This window comes from Gallinula chloropus, assembly GCF_964237585.1.
Source record: "Gallinula chloropus genome assembly, chromosome: 29".
NCBI classification, from domain to species: domain Eukaryota; kingdom Metazoa; phylum Chordata; class Aves; order Gruiformes; family Rallidae; genus Gallinula; species Gallinula chloropus.
This window is the reverse complement of record NC_140114.1, coordinates 1,917,252-1,936,564: the sequence shown is the minus strand read 5'-3', so window position 1 is coordinate 1,936,564 and position 19,313 is coordinate 1,917,252. Positions and strand designations below refer to the sequence as shown.

The 19,313-nt window shown below is 52.7% G+C and overlaps 1 protein-coding gene across 1 annotated transcript; it reads right to left on the bottom strand.

Moving 5' to 3' along the window:
• Positions 1 to 4,158: 4,158 nt before the first annotated feature.
• Positions 4,159 to 19,266, bottom strand: NCSTN (nicastrin). Its single transcript, XM_084276822.1, has 17 exons — positions 19,152 to 19,266; positions 18,790 to 18,894; positions 16,607 to 16,730; positions 15,830 to 15,948; positions 14,671 to 14,816; positions 13,865 to 14,015; positions 13,298 to 13,407; positions 12,428 to 12,580; positions 10,950 to 11,054; positions 10,687 to 10,764; positions 10,396 to 10,565; positions 9,234 to 9,336; positions 8,882 to 8,977; positions 8,269 to 8,356; positions 8,007 to 8,158; positions 6,981 to 7,193; positions 4,159 to 5,174 (listed from the first exon to the last, which is right to left on the bottom strand). Exons 1-17 carry the CDS (start codon positions 19,249 to 19,251, stop codon positions 5,052 to 5,054), a joined length of 2,136 nt encoding a protein of 711 aa, XP_084132948.1. The 5' UTR covers positions 19,252 to 19,266; the 3' UTR covers positions 4,159 to 5,051.
• Positions 19,267 to 19,313: the final 47 nt, after the last annotated feature.

Here is a 19,313-nt window from a genome sequence, read left to right as displayed (position 1 = left end):
CCTTTCTCCTTGTCTCATTGACTGTCACCCCCATATGTCTCCCCCCTCAGGGCACAAGGGCAGCTGCAAACCCTCCTCTCTGGGCTCAGCCCCAGCCCTCTGCCTCCCGGGAGGCAGCTGAGTTCAGGGGTCAAGAGAGTCAGTGGCATCTTCTTTTTGTGCAGAAATCCCTGGTAGAGTTGTGTGGGGAGAGAGGGGAGGAAATTGATGCTTGCAAATTATGTGTGTGCATGAAGCAGGGGGGAGTGTGTGTCTCAGCAAGATGCCTGGGGGCTCTACGGAGGAGACAGCATGTGCCAGCTGCCCTCCTCACTGAGAGGAGAGAGGAGCTGCCCAAAAAAACCCCCCAGTCTGGGCTTTGATGTAGCTGGAGGTGGTTTGGGGGAAGTTCCTCTGGAGTGGGGTGGTAATCTGAGCACTGTCTGAGGCGTGGGTGGGAGTTTCATGGAGAGACCGTGGGGTTCTTGGTAAGGACAGGACTTCTCATGGATCCAATCAAGGGGTGAGGCTAATTTTAGAGGGCAGGCACAATCAGGCAGAGATCCCTGAGCTTCTACTCTCTGCTTACCACCTCACAGCCAAAAGAGCCAGGTAGCCAGTGACTTCTCTCCAAGCACAAGAGGACAGGGATGTCCCACCAGCACCAAACTCACTGGGACTGTGTGCAGGGAGAAGGGAGTAAGCACAGAGCTGCAGCCTTTTACCTTCATGAGCAAGGTGCAGACAAGCAACTGCCCCTGGGAGCAGCTTGTCTGAGCCTTCCCTGGCGTCAACCACCTGTGTATTCTGAGGAGCAGCTCAGCAAGACTTGCTACAAGTTGCATCACCTGCTACAAGTTGCATCACTTCTTTTTTCCCCCCTGGCTGTGGAACTGGCTTCTTCCAGGCTCCATCTCTGGAGGGTGGATTTTGCCTGTGGCTACTCAGCTGTTTTCTCCTTTCTTCCCTGATTCTTTGGGCAAGTGTTGAGCAGGGGAAAAGAGAGAGAAAGAGGGGAGTTTGCAGAACCTCTGTCCCACTAAACCAGGGGAGTAACTGACCTGCTGAACTCAGTGCCTGACAGATGCCGGGGATGCCAAGTGCTTGGACAGGACTCAAAGCCACCCAGCATCTGCAGGCATCACGATGAACTGGTTAGACCAGTCATGATGTAAACCAGCCTCAAAATGTAGTAGTTCTGGAAGAAATTCAAGTCCTCAGTGCTTTGGAGCAAGAAGACAAAGCCTTAGGAGTCAGAAGAGCCCGTTTTCCCAGCACCTGAGAACTCGACTGCGAGGCTGAACTGGAATGGAGAGAACTTCTGTCTCCTCTGCTGACTGTGGTAGAGACACAGTAACCTCTGTCAGCTGGGAGAGGATCTTAAATCACTGCAGTGAGGTTTTCCAGGAGAAACCTGCCAAGCCCAGAGAAGTTAGGTATCTCTACTTCCTGGGAATTGTTTCCTAGCTGGACTATGTCCTCCTGGACCTGGATGCTCACTGCATCCCTTCCCTAGACCAGGGGATACTCCACTTTGAGCCACTACAAAGGTGACCAGACACAGGAGCAGTAAAGTCATTTGCTTTCTTTGTGCTTTGCCTAATTTCTCATGCAAACTTTTCTAATTATCAAAGCCAGTGGACTTCAAATCATCTCCTTCACATCAGCCTACCTCAAAGAAAGCCACACCACAGGCTTTGTCCTGTCACCAGGGCACCTTGGACTCCACCTCAGTTACCCAGCACACATCAGAACTCGGGGGGGTTTCTCCTCAGAACTCAGTGATTTTGTTTCTATCACCAAGATAAAACTAAATCTACAGATATACCAAGACTCAAACGACTTTCCACATCAATGTACTGAGAAAGCACTTACTCCCCATTGCTGATGAGCATTAGGGATGCTCTAATTAATGCACATAATCTCAGGAGTGATGGAGGAAAGCCTATCAGGGGAGTTATCAACTTTAAGGTTTGCACAGCTGAGGACAGCTGCTGTTACACCAGGATGGGCAGGAGGAACCAGAGATACAACTCAGCTACTCAGTGTTGCAAAGGAAGGTGCACAAGGAGTCAAACTGGTTTCATTTTGAAATGGGGGACAGGGGATCTACTGCAGATAACTGTACCCAGACTGAAGGCATGGGAAGGGTGGCTTAAGAGAGAGCTTTTTCCAGGGCTAAGATGCTAAGTCTGGGCTTAAAGCAGCAGACAGCAACTCCCCAAGGGCCAGCGATTTAGTAGCCATACACAAAGCAGCAAAGGCTTTCCCAGTCCCACTGGAGGGGAAGGAGCACTCCCAAATCCATCCAGCTCTTTGTTGGAATATCAGGAGTGAGACTGAACAACTGAATAGGTCACAGAGATCCTGATTCCTCCCAACTTGCTCTGTTTAGGAGCTGGGGAGGGATGCAAAACCTCTTCACGTGGTCTTGTTTCCATATAAAATGGGGTTTTATTCCCAGGAGGCAAAAAGCAACTCCTTTCAGCAAGAATGGCTTTACCTTAAAAAAAATCACTGCTGTATTTCCAGTCCTGTTCACTCCAGGGTCTGGAGAGCATCCCCTTGAGAAGGGCAGCAGCAGAGTGGGTGTCACTGGTGAGAGAAGGGAAGGGAAGCAGCCACAGCCAGTCTGGGAAGAGAAATCTAGGAATTAGGACTCTCTCATAGCTCATTTACTCCCCAGATGAATCCTGCAATCTTCTTTCTCCCCCACCCCCCCTGTTCATCCACCACTCAGGCCCAATTCCCCAGAGGAGGAGGAGGAGGAGGAGGGAAGGCTGGGATCTGCATGGCACAAGGCTCAGCATGAAAAGCCAGCTGAGCAGAATGAATTTACTGACCAAAAACCCAAGGAGGAGGAGGAGGAGGGCTGGAAACACCGACTGCCTTGCCTGTCACCCCTCTGCACAGCCATGCTGCTGGCACCAAGAGACTTGGAGGGACACACAAACCCCCCTCTCCACCTCAGGGTAAATTGGTTTTCCAGCCTTGGCAGCAGGAGGGAGAGTGTGTTGTCTGCTGCAGCTCCTGCCAGCGTAGCCCCCTTGCTTCTCCCTTCCCTTTGTCAGCCACTGAGAGGAGAGCTGCTCGTCACACTGTCCACAGGGGAGACCTGTTGGCCATCCAAGGAGGGGTGTAGGCACAGGCAAGGAGACAGCTGTTTGTTCCCCTTGCCAGAGAGCAGCTCTGAACAAAAAGCTGGGAGTGGAAAAGGGGGTTGGGAGTGGGAAAAGGGTTTGTTTCTGATTGTAATATAAATTCTAACCAGAAGCCTTCAGGGGAAAAGGAACTACAAAGCCCAAACACAAGCAGAGAATCTAAAGATGGGAGAGAAAACAGCATGGGAAGGAGACATCTCCAGTGGGAGATCACCATGAACCTGGTGTAGATTGATCCCTTTGCTGATCAGGCATCACTGTCCTCTCTCAGCACAGCACTGCTCTGCCAGCAGGTAAGCATTTGCATTTTGCTTTGTAAAAAAAAAGAAGAATAAACTTACCTCAGGGAAGGAAAAAAGGTTGTTTTGGGTGAGACAGAAGACCACTTGCACACACAGAAGTGGTCTGCTTGGATAATTTTTGGGGAACTGGTTTTGTTCTGGCAAGGTTGGAATGAGTCCAAAGATCAAGAGGCAGAGGCTACAGAGGCAACATATCTCCCTGCAAATTGAGAGAGGAGTTTCTTCAGCATTGCTAGGAGAAATGAAACCAGGCACAGAAAGGTTCCAGCAAGTATCAGGAGCAGTTTCCTGGTAGCAGGATGCATTAGCAAGTGGAAAAAGCCTCCCTCAGGGTAGTGTGGAAAGGACAAGGTCTGAATTGCTCTAGAACTCCAGAGCACAGGTCTAGTTGAGAAAAGACTTAAACACAGTAAGCCCAGTGCTCTGGGGAAGGGAAAGGGATGTCTGCTTTAGCACCAGGCAGCTCCTGTTCCTGAAATTAATCCTCTCTACCTGTTTTTGAGCTCTTCACTTTGGACAATGGCACCACCAGACCTTTAAATCCCAATTGCTGAAGAGCAAGTGGATTTTCACATTAACAACAACCCCCAACCAGGAATATCCATCCAAGTGCCTGGTCAGTCATAATCAGAAGCCCTGAGAGCTCAGCCTTGGTGGGCACCGTACAACAGCATCAAAGGAAATAAAAGTGTGTAAACAGCCTCCTTAAAAAACACATTTATTACACCAGCACCTCAGGAGTGACTGAGACCAAGGTACCATCATACAAAGAACTGTCTGGAGTGACGAGCTGTCCCTGTCTTCAAGAGCTTACACTCTAAACAACAGTGAATTAACTCCCTGTCCTGTCTGAGGGCACAATGTCCTTCTTTGTTTGTCCAGCTGTAGAAAGAATTCCAAGTTTCAATGCCAGTCAAAGAAGAAACCAGCCAAGCTCTGCTTCTCCTGAGCCCAAACACCTATTGCAGCACCTAGTGGGTTTGGTCCTTCTTTGGCAGCAGCTAAGACAAACCAGGCAGTGGGTTAATTTGTAAGGGGAGATTTTTTTAATTAAATGGAACTATTTTTATATATATATATACAAACCCCAGAAAATATTGCACCATTAAAAAACAAAAAAGGACATTTTACATCTAATTGTCTGTTAAACCACCCCCCACAACCCCCTTGCTCTTCCTGTAGTATACACCGATTCACAGCGACTGTTGGATGTTAACAGGCAACCTGTGCTGCTGGACACCATGGGAAGCTGCTGGTCCTCACACACCTCAGAGGAAAGACCTTTCCCCTTCCCACTCTTGCCTTCATTTAGGGCAAACATCCCTCATGTTGTGGGCTCAGTGGCTTTCAGGACCGACCTTCTCAAGATGCTCAGAAGGAAGGGCAAGTTAAAAAGGCTTTGAGAGCTGCTCAGTCAGAGTCTCTTTCGGGCTCGGTCGGCACGGTTTCCTGGGTCAGTCTCTTGGGTTTCAGGGTTTAGATCCCAGAATCCAAGCACAGAAGCTCTGGAGAGAACCAGCTGCATCCCTATCCGGAGGCATTCCAGTGTAGTTTTATCTCTGGTAATTGTAATCCAAGGGCTAAGACTCCTCCAGTCCCCAGAGCATCTTCAGTAAGCCACAGCGCCGGGGTCCCGCGGGACGCTGAACAGCACATCGGCTTTGGCGTTGATGAAATAGGTGGCGAGGAGAGAGACGACCAGAATGACAATGCCCACGACCAGAGTGATGATCTGGGAAGGCAAGACAAGGGGCTGGATTAAAGCTAAAGGAGGAGAGGTTTAAATTGGGGGAAGTTCTGTACAGAGCGTGGTGAGGGGCTGGAACAGGCTGCCCAGAGAGGGGGTGGGTGCCCCGTCCCTGGGGGTGTCCAAGGCCAGGTTGGCTGGGGCCCTGGGCAACCTTGTGGAGCTCCAGGCCTGGAGGTTGGTGGCCCTGCCTGTGGCAGGGGGTTGGAGCTCTGTGGCCCTTCGGGTCCCTCCCAACCCTGGCAGGGGGGTTGGAGCTCTGGGACCCTTGGGGTCCCTCCCAACCCTGGCAGGGGGTTGGAACTCTGTGACCCTTGGGGTCCCTCCCAACCCAGCCCAGTCTGGGATTCTAGGATTCTATTCTGTGAAGGGATGAGAAACACTCAGCATCGTTGTTACAGACCCAGACCTGCAGCACCCTGCAGAATCTGTCTGAAAGCTGCAGGGGCAGCTGGCTGCTGAGGCACAACCTACATGGAATTAAGAGGATACTCATAGGACCTTATGGAATTAGACAGAAGTGACTGCCAGGAGGGTCAGGTCAGCTTTCACTTTGGTTACCAACAGTGCACACAAACCCATGTTTAAGAAAAAAAGGTAAGAAATAAAGATAATGCAAGTGTTTAATGTAATGTTTTGGATACTCCTGTGTGAAATGCCATCTCCTCCAGCAAGGAACTGTAAACACCTTCCAGAGCCACAGCTGTGGGAGGAATCAACATCTCTCAACAGCCTTTGCATCACTGAGATTACCTCCTGCTCAGGAAGTTTGTGGAAGCTGAAGTGCCAGAGCAGTCTAAGGTCATCCCCCTTCTCCTGGCAGGGTGGGACTGCTGTTCCCAGCCTACCCTGGGTATCTCCCAACAGTCCCCACACAGCAGCCTGACAATCACACAGAGCTACAACTCTCTCAGGACCTTTTTCAACTGGGTCAACCCTTCAGGGATGGCTGGGCTCAAACTGTGTATCTCCAGGGCACCAGTATGTACTGGGCTGTGACAGGCTGAGCACCACAGGCAGGGCATTGTGCTTGGCTGCCAGCGTTAAGGCGGCCCAGAGCCACAGAAATAAATCCCTCCTGTTTCAAATAACCATCCCAGAGATGCAACAATTGCCCAGGCTTGCACAGCCTTTGGGTGGCTTACTGCTAGAACATGATGACAAGAGAGCTGGAGTCTGTCCTGACAAGGAATGACATCACTACCAGCCAACCAGAGGGTACCCAGACAGGCACAGAGTCCCAAACTGACTGTATGCTTAACCCTTACTCTGCTGGCACTTAAGCCACATCACACCCAGCTCTAAGGGTGGCTGGAACAGGAGACACTGAACCAAGAGCAGCTTTTGCTTGTGAAGGTTTGTGCAAAAGTTATTTCTGAGCCACTGAGAGGGGATTTGAAGTGTGGGAAAGATCAGGATGGCACCTCAGGCAAAGGACAACAGCCAGATCCACTGGCTTGGCTTCCTGTGCTTGGGGAAGGGGTTAAGGCTCCTGTCACTTCTGTTATTAACACAGCTCGGCCTGCTCATGGGACTCTTGATTATTCTGCACTGCCTGGGCCCCAGTGACAACACTATTAACCCACAACTGGCTGGAGGTGGTGGGGTTAGCACTGGAGATGCACTTGGGTTACCCTGCTTGCAAGGATCAAAGCCTGGGTGCTCACACAGCACAACAGCCCCAGAAACTCTCACAAACCCTGAACTGTTTCACAGGAGATGTTAACCAAAGCCAGCTGCATTGGTTTTTTTCCCCCCTCTATTTTCTTTTTCACACATGTACAAACTCACCTCTAGCTCCTTGCTGGCTACCAGGAATATTCGGGCCCGGATCTCCTTCCACCGACTCTCTGTCCATGTGGAGTACTCTGTAGACCCCCACTGCCTCAGCTCAAAGGCAGGAGAAAGGGCTTTGCTGAGGTGAACAGTTGACCTAACACAGTAGGGGACTCGTGATGTGGAGTTTGAATCCAGAGAACCCTGCACCCAGGCATATTCATACATCTGCAAAGAGAACAGGACAGTAAGAGCCAGCAAACAGCCATCAGCAAGTAACCCAACTATCCTCTTGTTCTGGAGCTTTACCTGAGTAAAGCCTGTCTCTGGGGAGAAAGACAGGGGCTTCACTGACTGTTCTCACTCTAAGGGGACCCTTTTGCCCACTCCTCTGCCCTTGTTAAGATGTCTCCCTGCTGGAGGAGCTTCCCAGTGCTCCCATGTGTTGTTGTGAGCAACAGAAGATGTTCTTAACCAGCTTTCCTCATATGTGAAGAACAGCAAACTGGACACCAGACACCTTATGATGGTGATAGAACTGGTGGAGAGGGGTCAGGGGAGCCACAGAGATGCTCAGAGAGCTGGAGCAGCTCCCCTAGGGAGAGAGGCTGAGGGAGCTGGGCTGGTACAGCCTGGAGAAGAGAGGGCTGTGGGGGGACCTCACTGCAGCCTCCCAGTCCCTGAAGGGAGCAGAGGAACAGGAGGGGAATCAGCTTGTTAAAGGGTGGATAATGGCAGGACAAGGGGGATGGAGTGAAGCTGGAGGAGGGAAGGGGGAGAGGAGAGATTAGGGGGAAGTTCTGTCCAGAGAGAGTGGTGAGGGGCTGGAAGGGGCTGCCTAGAGAGGGGGAGGGTGCCCCGTCCCTGGGGGTGTCCAAGGCCAGGTTGGATGGGGCCCTGGGCAACCCTGTGTAGCTCCAGGCCTGGAGGTTGGTGTCCCTGCCTGTGGCAGGGGGTTGGAGCTCTGGGCCCCTTGGGGTCCCTTCCACCTCCTTTCATTCCATGATTCTTATCCATCACCCTGCTCTACTGGATACTTACTTCCTTCTCACTGCTGGGTGTTTTTTCAGGGTTCAGGCACTCTTCCTTGGTGAGGTTCACAACAGTGCCAGTGAGGTTGGCCAGGACATACTGCACAAGGTAGGTGGTGTTCACAGGGCTGGAAACAGCGACGTAGTGTTGGGGAACATCACCTGGAATGGACAGAGAAATGGGATTGGGGAGGAGATGGCCAGGGGCAGACACCAGGTAACATATGGGGTCAAACCCATTCCTGTGTTCTTCTTGCCTGTGTTGCTCTTACCCAGAATCCCTTTTAAGTCTGGTTTAATGATGGACTGAAACCAGGAATTGTTCATTTTAATCAGAAACCCATAGAGCATTCGAGACACCTGGAAAGAAATGGAAATTGGTTTACAGAAAGAGAAAGGAAAATAGCACCTTAACAGCTCTACCTCTCAAGACTGTTTGGCTGATAGATGTTTCCCAGTATGGGGGCAAAGGGCAGAGTAAAGGAGAGACTACATGTCACAACTGTCAATAATTCAGGACTGAGCTGTGAAAACTGGGTTTGATTCCAGCTCCACTGACTCCTCAGCTGATCCCTGTGGCACACACGTTGCCATTTCACCTCAGCTTCCCCTTCTCCTTTGTGGAAGGAGGATAAAAGGAGCTCTGTTTTGTAGACAGCTTCATGACTGCCCTGAGATCCAGAGGCAAGGAACTAGAGAAGGGTGAAAGGTTTTTCATTCAACGGTGGGGAAAGGGAGAAGGTGGGAGGGTAGGGGGGGGGGAGGCAAAGCCCTCACAGAGACAGACAGGACAGCATGCTGTGTAAACAGATATAAACAGAGACAGAAGGGGAGTACGTGAGGGCTCATCAGAGATGCCAAGGACTCAGTTCCATCTGCTCGTACCGATTTTGGATCTGCCTGGATAGCAGAGGTGTTGTTGGCTCCCCCAGCGAGCCGGTAGAGAGCACGGGCGACCACTGTGGCAACTTCTGCCAGGGACTGCAAAGGAAGAGGGCTCTGTGTTAATCAAGACAGGCAGATCCAGCAAAACAAGCAAGGGGAGCAAGCCAGAACCCACACATCCATCAAAACACTCCCATCAGGCTAGCAGTTGAGTGCCCATTGCTGTACAAAGCGCTCCTACCTTCTTTAAACCCTTTTTGGAAACACCTTGCCCCCTCTTCTCCCTCTTCTATCTGCCCCCACCCACAGCCCCCCTCCACCCCAGCAGCTAAAGGAAATGCAAAGGAGGAACCTTGGCTGTGTCTGTGACATACTCCAGGGTCTCCTCAGGGCTAAGCCCCTCAGGGTATTGCATCCTGATGTTCTCTGGAGTGTCGTACATGCTCTGGTAGTATCTGAAAAGAAGGAGGCAAAACAGAGGTTGGGGAGGAGCAGAACGAAACCACAGGGCATGGAATTGGATTCAGAGTGTGCCTAAAGCAAACAGTGGGAGAGGTCTCCTGGGAGCAGAGCCACAGCCCTGCCAAAGCACTGCCCTGCCACACGCTCCTTAAACCATTTAATGAGGCTTTATAATTAACTTGGCCCTTCCACAGCTTCTCCCATCTGAGGATCTCCACACAATTTACAAGCTGTGATTAGCTTTCAGGTGGGCGACAACCCAACCTATTAAATGGGTAGAGAAACTGAGGCAAGGACAATGTGTGCAGAGGGTCCCCTGGGAAGAGGGCTTTTGATGCAAGTCGTGCCAGTGGATTTTATTAATGCCTCATCTTGGAGGCTGAGAGGAATTCCAAGTCTTCTCATCCCTTTAAAGCAGCGCTGATTTAAAGGTGAAAGGGAAGTTACTTCCCCTTGATTGCTACAGATTCTCAGAAGCAGCAGAGAGGGGTAGAAAGTGAAGGGGAAAAGGTAATTTGAAGAGCTTAAGGAAGAGGGGAAGAGGTGTATGTCTGTCCTCTACCCTGCATTTCCACTTGCAGAGTTGAAAGGGAGCAAGGGACCCCCAAGGAGTGTGTAGTAGGGTCATGTGGGGTGAGTGAAAGTGCCCTTTCCACTGCCTGGGGCTTTCTGCCATCACAAACAGAAAGCTGTATTAAAAACAAAAAAAAAAAAGGGGAAAATAGGCAAAAAAAGCAGCCAGCTTCTGGAAGAACAGATGAGGCTTAGGCACGCTCAGTTGCCATTTGCTCACCTCTGGCTTCCAGCCAGCTGTGGGGGAACATTTTTTGTACAAAACTGGATTTCTTCTGGTTGTCAGAACAATTCTGTTGCGCTCCTTCAATCCCCTGGCACGTGTTTGCTCCTGGGCTCCCCCCGGAGCGCTGCTCTCCGTGGGTGTTAGAGGCAGCACACCCCTGGCAGAGCCCTTCCAGGAGCTCAGATGCCCTCTGCCGGCTCTACATCCTTTAGCCAAGGGCCAGCTTGTGCCCGTGGACCCCCTGGAGAAGTACCTGTTCTGGAAGGCAGTCCTGTGGTCAGTTAGGACCACTCCAGGAATGTGCCTGGCCCGAAGGAAGCGCTGGAAGGACGATGGGGGAAGAGGTTGGGAGTGTCCAACCTCCTGCAAAGTCACATTCACTCCCATGCTGCTGTTACTCAGAATATCCAGCAAGTTTCTAACCTGAAAGAAGAGAAAACAGGACTGTTCAGCTATTGGTTTGGATGTATAATGTCTCTGGGAAGGGTAACATCCCTGCCCAGCAGTGTGGTTGGGTGCCTGACTGCAGATTGCTCTCTCTTACCTGTGCTTCCACAGAGTCGTTCATCCTGGAGATGGGGTCTGTGTGCATCCATAAGGTGGAGTCATTCCTCAGAGCCACCTTCAAGGGAACAGGAACAAACCCAAACCCACCATCAGAACCACCGTAAGTACCTGACTGCACATCACAGCAGAGTAGGGAAGCCCAGTCCAGGGAAATAAATCAAAACCAGTGGCTGGGAAAGCCACAGCTGAATTGTCACAGAGAAACAGGGAGTAAAAAGGTTCCCTAAACTTCTCCCACACCTGATTCAGCTCCACAAAGGAATAAATGTTGCTCAAGCGGAGAGGGAACTTGTCTTTTTCCATGTCATACACCATTCGTGAGCTGCCAATGTAATCAAAGGTCTCCTGCAATGGAAAAGGAACAGAAACACCCATGTGAATCATGTACAGATACCTGCCAGGCACAACTAACAGCAGAGTTTGAGAGAATGAACCCAACAGTTTGTGGGCCAACTACTGCAGCAGGTATTTCTGGAGGTGCACAGAGCCTGGCACACCCCAAAAGCCCAAAGGAAATGTTAAATTGTGCTCAGCTCCAGGGACAAAGGTATTGCAGGGATGGATGGAGTGAAAGACAGAGAAGGCAGAGAGAAAAAGAGAACAGGGACCAGCTACTGAATTCCACAGACAAAACACACATGGCAAAGTCAGGCTTAAGTGAGCACTGATACTGAGAAAGGTATCACAGAGAGGTGTTAATACAGCCTTTACTCAGGCACAACTCAACCTTTCTGGGTTTTGAGAGCAAATCAGGGAAAAGGGTGATTTCTCCATTCTGAGAATTAGACAGATGAAGCTTTCCTGAAAGGAGGGGGGGGTCTGTTTCCCTGGAAAAAAGGGAGGGAAGGCTAAATGACAGAAGTGTTTGTTGAGGGAGCTGCAAGAGGCTGAGCGCTGCCTGGGGAAGAAGAGGTGCCCCCAAGAAGAGAAACCCCACAACAAAGAAGGGCAATGAAGTCAGCCAGCCAAGGGACTTCCCCCCTCCAAACCCCCTCCCCCCTTGGCTGATTTACAGCCAAGTCTCATCATCCCTCCTGCACCCTGGGAGGTCAACAGAGAACATCCGCTCCGGAGAGTCCGTATGTCCGTCTGCCCCGGGGAAACTCTGACCAGGGGTGTCTGTGCTGAGGAGGGTGAATGAAGGAAATCACATGGCTGCAGCATGGGGCTGTGGGAGCCAGCTTCACAAAAGCTGCACAAAAGAAGCCATCAGTGTAGATGCCTTGAGGGGAACATCAGCTGTTGGCCATCAGTCCCTCCTCCACAAGCTCGTTCTGCTTCTCCACAGCTGCCAGCTCCAGCGCTGGGCTCTCAGGAATGAGCCACGTTTCGCTGCTGTCAACACATATATTTTTAATCCAGCCCTTTTCTGGGCTTCATTTCAGAATTTAAAGCTTGGCCAACACAGTTCATGCTGAACAGGGGGTGAGGAAGAGAACAGACACACAGGCAGGCACGCTGGGAGAAGCCAGGAGGGAAAGCAAGAGTTTGAGTCATGAACCGTGGGGCAGAATGTGGGGTTGCCCCAGTGGAAGCTCCATCTGCTGTTGTTATCCCAGTGCAATTAAGAGCCTGTTCTCACTGGGGAAGCAGAGAGAGAACCACAGTGTGGGGATGCAAATGACTCCACACAAAAGAGTAGAGAGAAAGTTGATTTGCAGGGAGCCAAAGTGATCTTTACAGCAAGCCAAAGGGTGGAACGAAGCTGCTGCTCTTACCCCTTGGAAGAAGGTGAACATTATATTCCTCTGCAGCAAGTGAATATCTGAGGCTTTGTGAAGAGCTTCAGCAGCAGCCAAGTGGGTCACAAAAGAAGAGACAGCACTCTCTGCCCCGGGTGCAATGTTCCAGAAGAAGGAATGGCTGTCAATCTGTAAGTGTGAACAGGAGGTGTAAGAAATGTGGACACAGACAGAGGAATATTGTATCAGGAAAGCAAATCCATCACCTCTTTCCCAGCCCTCTCATCCTACTGAGGAGGGAAGGAGCAAAGCACACCACCTAATCAAACTTAAAATACCAACTGTGGCAGCCCAGAGGCCTGGGAGGCCTGTCAGTGCCACCACCCCTCAGCCTGGACATGAAGAGAGACTATCAAGTGTGTCACCTTAGTTGCTGTTCAGTGACAAAAGGGAATCTTGAAGTGGCATCCCTGGAGGGTGCAAAGGCACTGGGAGACAGACTGGAAGACAGACTGCTAGACAGGGAAGTGAACTTCTTTCCCAGCTCTGACACTGACTCACTGTTTGACACATGACAAAATCTCCAAGTGATCCAGCCTCTCCCCCCTCCAAAAGTACACTGAGGAGGCAGCACACTGCCTCCCCCTCTGAAACACTCTGGAAGGATGTGAAATATCTGAGGACAGTAGAACAGTCACACTAACAACTTCTACTTGTCTGGTTCCATCAGTGAAGAAAATGCTGGAGAGAGTTTCACATAACAAGGAGAGGGAGAAACAAACCACAGACACCCTTGTACTGCAGCAATAGGTAAACTGACCAAGTAATCCAGGGGAAGGATATTCCCATGGGACTCTAAACCCATGTGTTCCCAGAACCCTTCCAGCAAGCTGAAGAGGTACCTACTCGTGTAGCGACGATGATCACCTCCTTCTCAGGATCGACTTTGCCAGAGGAATTGATGGGCTGCAAGGTGCTCCACACGTTGTAATCCAGAAGAGGATCACACACAACCTCTAGGAAGCAGAAACAACATGCTTTGAGTGGAGACCACAGCAGTGACAAGGGAGAAAGGACCCCAAGGGTCACAGAGCTCCAACCCCCCTGCCACAGGCAGGGCCACCAACCTCCAAGCCTGGAGCTACACAAGGTTGCCCAGGGCCCCATCCAACCTGGCCTTGGACACCCCCAGGGATGGGGCACCCACCCCCTCTCTGGGCAGCCTGTTCCAGCCCCTCACCACTCTCTCTGTATAGAACTTCCCCCTAATATCTAATCATCTTCTAACCTGATGACAAACACAGCCCAGAATTCCTTTCCACTCCCTAGTTTATGCTGAAAACACTCAGCTGGCAAGAAAACCTTTAGGCAAACTGGGTTTTTTTCCCCCCCTTTTGCACAACTATATTGCACCAGGATTGTTTATCCTCAGACTTATCTCACATCAGGAGGGGGAGAGAGGAATCCTCTCACCTGGGTTGATGCTGAAGGTGCTCTGGAGGGAGCTGCGCCTCATGCAGGTGACCGTGCTGGTGACCGCGTGCATGTGGGAGAAGAGCTGCATGGCACAGAGAGGGTACTCGGGGCCAGACCCACCCCGAGGCACGTTGTGGTCTTGGTAACACTGGAGGGAGTAAAGGTCATAAGAAAACTCAGCCCCTTCCAGCCCCTCACCACTCTCTCTGCACAGAACTTCCCCCCAATCTCTCCTCTCCCCCTTCCCTCCTCCAGCTTCACCCCATCCCCCTTGTCCTGCCATTATCCACCCTTTAACAAGCTGATTCCCCTCCTGTTCCTCTGCTCCCTTCAGGGACTGGGGGGCTGCAGTGAGGTCCCCCCACAGCCTTCTCTTCTCCAGGCTGACCCAGCCCAGGTCCCTCAGCCTCTCTCCCTAAGGGAGCTGCTCCAGCCCTCTGAGCATCTCTGTGGCTCCCCTGACCACTCTCCACCAGTTCTATCACCATCATAAGGTGTCTGCTGTCCAGTTTGCTGCTCTCCACATATGAGGAAAGCTGGTTAAGAACATCTGCTGTTGCTCATAACAACACATAGGAGCACTGGGAAGCTCCTCCAGCAGGGAGACATCTTAACAAGGGCAGAAGAGTGGGCAAAAGGGTCCTCTTAGAGTCAGTAAAGCTCCCCAGAGACACAGGTAAAGTTCTAGAACCTTCCCTCCTCCAGCTTCACTCCATCCCCATTGTCCTGCCATTATCCACCCTTTGACAAGCTGCTTCCCCTCCTGTTTCTCTACTCCCTTCAGGGCCTGGAGGGCTGAGTACCTGCTTAATAACTTGAGTCTCATTGGCATCTTCAAGGAGAAAAATAGGGAAGTCAAAGTCCTCATAGGAAAGCCCAGTCCCCAGGGGATTCCACACAGTCCTGTTGCAGTGGGCAAACTGAGGGCCATAGTCTTTGGAATAAACACCTGGAAACAGAAAGAAATGGGCAAACCTGAGGCTGCAAGATAGGAACAGACTGCAGGAGAGGTAAGGCCTGCTGAGAAAATAGTGGCAAATCCAGAATGAGCATCATTAGGAGCTGAGGAACCAGCTGACAGAAGCTGGGAGAGATGGAGTTGGTCACTGCATGTGGCAGAGCAGCAGAGCTGGAGCTCTGTGCTCCTGTGGAGAGGAGGAGGAACGTGCCATCAAAGCCATCCCATGATGCCAGGAGCCTGGCACCAGCCTTTATCCCACACTGAGAGAGCAGAGGAGGCACACAGAGAAACATCACATTTCAAAAGGAGGAACACACCACACACAGCCCCCTGTTTTCCGAGCTCAGTGTGGGTTTGGAAGAACCCCCCCAGCACCCACAGGGTGCCAAATCCTTCTAACACCCAGGTAACCCTACAGACAGCACCAAGGCAGAGGAGAGGTGACAGTGCCAGCACACCAAAACCCTTTCAGGAGGGTACAGCACATCCTTCACAGCAGAAAGCCTTGTGCTAACTATAGGTGTAGCCATTTCTCTGCTCAAAGCACAATAAAGGAAGTTTGCTGCATGGAAAAACAGTGAAATGAGAAGTAAAACCACAGAGGGGGGGTTCAGGGAAGGCAGGGTGTAGTTTGCTGGCCCAAACAGATCTGTTAACACACACTCAGCTCCATCCCAGCAGACACAAGGGGGTTTAACAAGCAGGTGTGGGCAAAGTAGAAGCTTCACATGTTACAGAAAAGGAAGTCACAGTAACTCTTGGTCTGGTTTAACACTTCAGTGGCTTAATGTTGGTGTAGACAGCTTATTTAAGAGTCTTTCCCCCAAAACCTGTCCCAGTCCTTGCTGTAAAGTGGTGAGATTCAGCTCAGAGCAGCTGCTCTGAGTGATCACACTGTTGCATTAAACACTGCTCCCTTTACACCACACAGCCAGGGCAAGAAGCATAAAGGCACCACTCCCCCTCCTCCTAACAAGGATAAAGGCTCAACATCTCCTTACCAAAACCATCATTGGGGCATTTCAACCCAGGAGAGAAACCCTGGGGAGGGCTGGGTTTGGCAGTGGCCACAGCAAGGCCTGACACTCGTGAGGTGCCCTTCAGCTGCAGCATCACTCTCCTGGAAGAGAGAAAACAGGAGTGAAGCTTGAAACTAGTTAATGAAGAGTTACAATCAAGTCATGTTACCTGCTTGGAACATGTTACATGCCTGGAACAGGCTGCCCAGGGAGGGGGCTGAGTCCCCTTCCCTGGGGGTGTTTAACAGAGGGGAGATGAGGTGCTCAGGGAGCTGGTTCAGCACAGGATGGGAATGGTTGGATTTGAGGAGCTTAAAGGGCTTTTCCAACCTGGGGATTCTGTAAATAACCAGTGTGTCCCCTTTGTCTTTTATCTTCTCATGACCAGCCTAAGGTTACACACACAGCAACAAGCAGAAGACTTCAGCCACTCCTTTCCTGTTCTGCCCAGGAAGAGAGGTGCCCAGTCTTAATCACAGTGTTTAATAAACTGTAGTAACTGCTACAGGGACACTGCCAGGAGGATTTACACAGAGCAGAGCTCTTCTACCAGAAAATCAGCCCATTTAAGAGTAAATCCATGTGCCAAAACACAGTAAACCCATGAATGTTTCAAGCTCCCTGTGCTTCAGTGCAGACAGGGCTGATCCTGCCAGCTGTGGCTTGAAAAAAGAACATGTTCAGCACCAAATGAGGGGCTCATCTTGGTGTTCTGGGCTCCAGTCAGCCCAGGAAGATTAAAAACTGATGATGCCTGACCTGTTGAAAAGGTTCCCATCCAGCAGGATCATGTAGGGTGGGTGTGGACCATCAGCAAGCACCCAGTTCAGATCCTCCTCCTTCTCAACCACGTGGATCACCCCTGTGTCTCCACTGATGGAGGCTGGGGAAAGAGCACAGGCTTCATGTTTCACAGCAAAACTACTCCCCTTGTGCCCCCAAAACACCCCAGAACAGCAGGGCAGGATGTTCACAAGGGGCCATGGGCAGCCTCTGCTCAGTGTCTGTGGGGACAGGACAAGGGGCAATGACTTCAAGTTGGAGCACAGGGAGTTCCACACCAACATGGGGAAGAACTTTTCCCCAGTGAGGGTGAGGGAGCCCTGGGACAGGCTGCCCAGGGGGTGTGGAGTCTCCTTCTCTGGAGAGATTCCAGCCCCATCTGGACACTGACCTGTGTGCCCTGTCCTAGGGAGCTGCTTTGGCAGGGGGTTGGACCCCATGAGCTCTGGAGGTCCCTTCCCACCCCAGTGATCCTGTGACTAAGGGCTCAGGGAAATCCAGCTCATGGGATCAGAGGAAGCAGCTTGGTGCAGTGGCACCATTTAGTTGGAGCTGGACAGAAAAGGGCTCAGTGGCTTTTAGTACCAGGGGGGAAAAATGCTGAGCAGCAGAGCTGAAGAATGAGGCAGTCAGGCTTTGAAAGCATCTTTTGTTTAAGCACATCAAAGCACTTAAAGATGAGGAGGAGACAGGACGTGCCTCAAGGACCACAAGTCACGGAGGGAGTTGAGGGCTGCACCTCAGCAAGGAGCAAAGACTGGAAATGGAGCTCAAAAAAGGGCCTGGAGGGGGGAAAGGTCATCAAGCAACAGAGCCCAGCAGCAAAGCTGGGCTGCTCCTTGTCATTTCAAGTGTCCAAGGCAAGGTTGGATGGGGCCCTGGGCAACCTTGTGTAGCTCCAGGCCTGGAGGTTGGTGTCCCTGCCTGTGGCAGGGGGTTGGAGCTCTGGGACCCGTGGGGTCCCTCCCAACCCAGCCCAGTCTGGGATTCTATGATTTCACTTCTTCCCACAGAACACCAACAGCAGACAAAGCACTTGAGTGATGAAAACAAGCTATAAGGGCTGTGACTGCTGGACGTGACCTGTGAGCAGGCTGAGTGCTGCTGGCTGCCCCGACACTGGGCTCACACAGAGGGTGGAAAAGGAGTCAAGAGAACCTTGTACCCTCTGTTATCTGCCAGCCCGAGCCCAGCAGTGCTGCCTGACAACCTCTGCTGCTGGGAGGGGCTCTCTAGGGGAGGAAAACTGGTCTGGGAAAGGGTAGAACACTGACTCGTGCTAACTCCAGCCAGGAATGCCACTGGAGTGGGGTTCTCTTCTCTATCTTCTAATCTCAGCAGTTAAGCAGTGCTGCCTTCCCCCTTCCATCCCTGGGGATGTCCAAGGCCAGGTTGGATGGGGCCCTGGGCAACCTTGTGTAGCTCCAGGCCTGGAGGTTGGGGTCCCTGCCTGTGGCAGGGGGTTGGAGCTCTGTGACCCTTGGGGTCCCTCCCAACCCTGGCAGGGGGGTTGGAGCTCTGGGACCCTTGGGGTTCCTCCCAGCCCTGGCAGGGGGGTTGGAGCTCTGTGACCCTTGGGGTCCCTCCCAGCCCTGGCAGGGGGGTTGGAGCTCTGGGACCCTTGGGGTCCCTCCCAACCCTGGCAGGGGGGTTGGAGCTCTGGGACCCTTGGGGTCCCTCCCAACCCTGGCAGGGGGGTTGGAGCTCTGGGACCCTTGGGGTCCCTCCCAGCCCTGGCAGGGGGGTTGGAGCTCTGGGACCCTTGGGGTCCCTCCCAGCCCTGGCAGGGGGGTTGGAGCTCTGGGACCCTTGGGGTCCCTCCCAGCCCTGGCAGGGGGGTTGGAGCTCTGGGACCCTTGGGGTCCCTCCCAGCCCTGGCAGGGGGGTTGGAGCTCTGGGACCCTTGGGGTCCCTCCCAGCCCTGGCAGGGGGGTTGGAGCTCTGGGACCCTTGGGGTCCCTCCCAACCCTGGCAGGAAGGTCGGAGCTTTGTGACCCTTGGGGTCCCTCCCAACCCAGCCCAGCCTGTAATCCTCTGAAAAGGGAAAGCAGCTCTGGGAACAAGAGCAATACCAATCCAGACAAATCCAAGAGGAGCTGAACTACAGGCAGCACCCACAGCACAGCCACCCCGAGGCGCAGCCCCGCAGCTGTACTCACACTGGCAGCCGATCTGGTGGGTGGCGTTGAGCAGACGGACGCAGGGGGCCGTTTTGTTCAGCGGGATGTAGATCTTCCTCTCCACCGAGTTCCCCCAGCAGGAGCCTGGGGAGAAGACACGGCCCCACCTCAGGCTGAACCAGGCGCTCCCCGCACCTCCAGAGCCTCACCTCACCTCGGGAAGGGGAGGAGGCGAGACCCTCTCCCCGCCTCACAAGGAGCCGGGCGAGGGGTTCCCAGCGCCGCCGCCTGACAGGGAGCCAGGCCCGGCCCTCCCTGCCCCTACCCCACCCCACCCCGCCCAGCCCAGGGGAGGCCAGGCCAGGCCCGCCCTGCCCACCCCTGCCCCAAACCAGCCTCACCCGCTGCCAGCACGGCGAGCAGCAGCCTGCCCCAGGCCGGGAGCAGGGCCCGGTAACCCCCCGCAGCGGCCTCCATCCCCCAGGCCCACCCCGCCGCCATCTTCGCAGCCCTTCCGCTTCCTCGGCTGCCGGAAGCCGCTCTAGGCGGGCGGGAGGACCCGC

Coding starts and splice junctions, on each gene's coding strand:
- NCSTN (XM_084276822.1), bottom strand. CDS start 19,251: ATGGCGGCGGGGTGGGCCTGGGGGATGGAGGCCGCTGCGGGGGGTTAC. Junction 14,016..14,670: donor AGACTCAAGTTATTAAGCAG/GTACTCAGCCCT, acceptor TACTCCCTCCAG/TGTTACCAAGACCACAACGT. Junction 8,159..8,268: donor AGACTTAAAAGGGATTCTGG/GTAAGAGCAACA, acceptor TGTCCATTCCAG/GTGATGTTCCCCAACACTAC.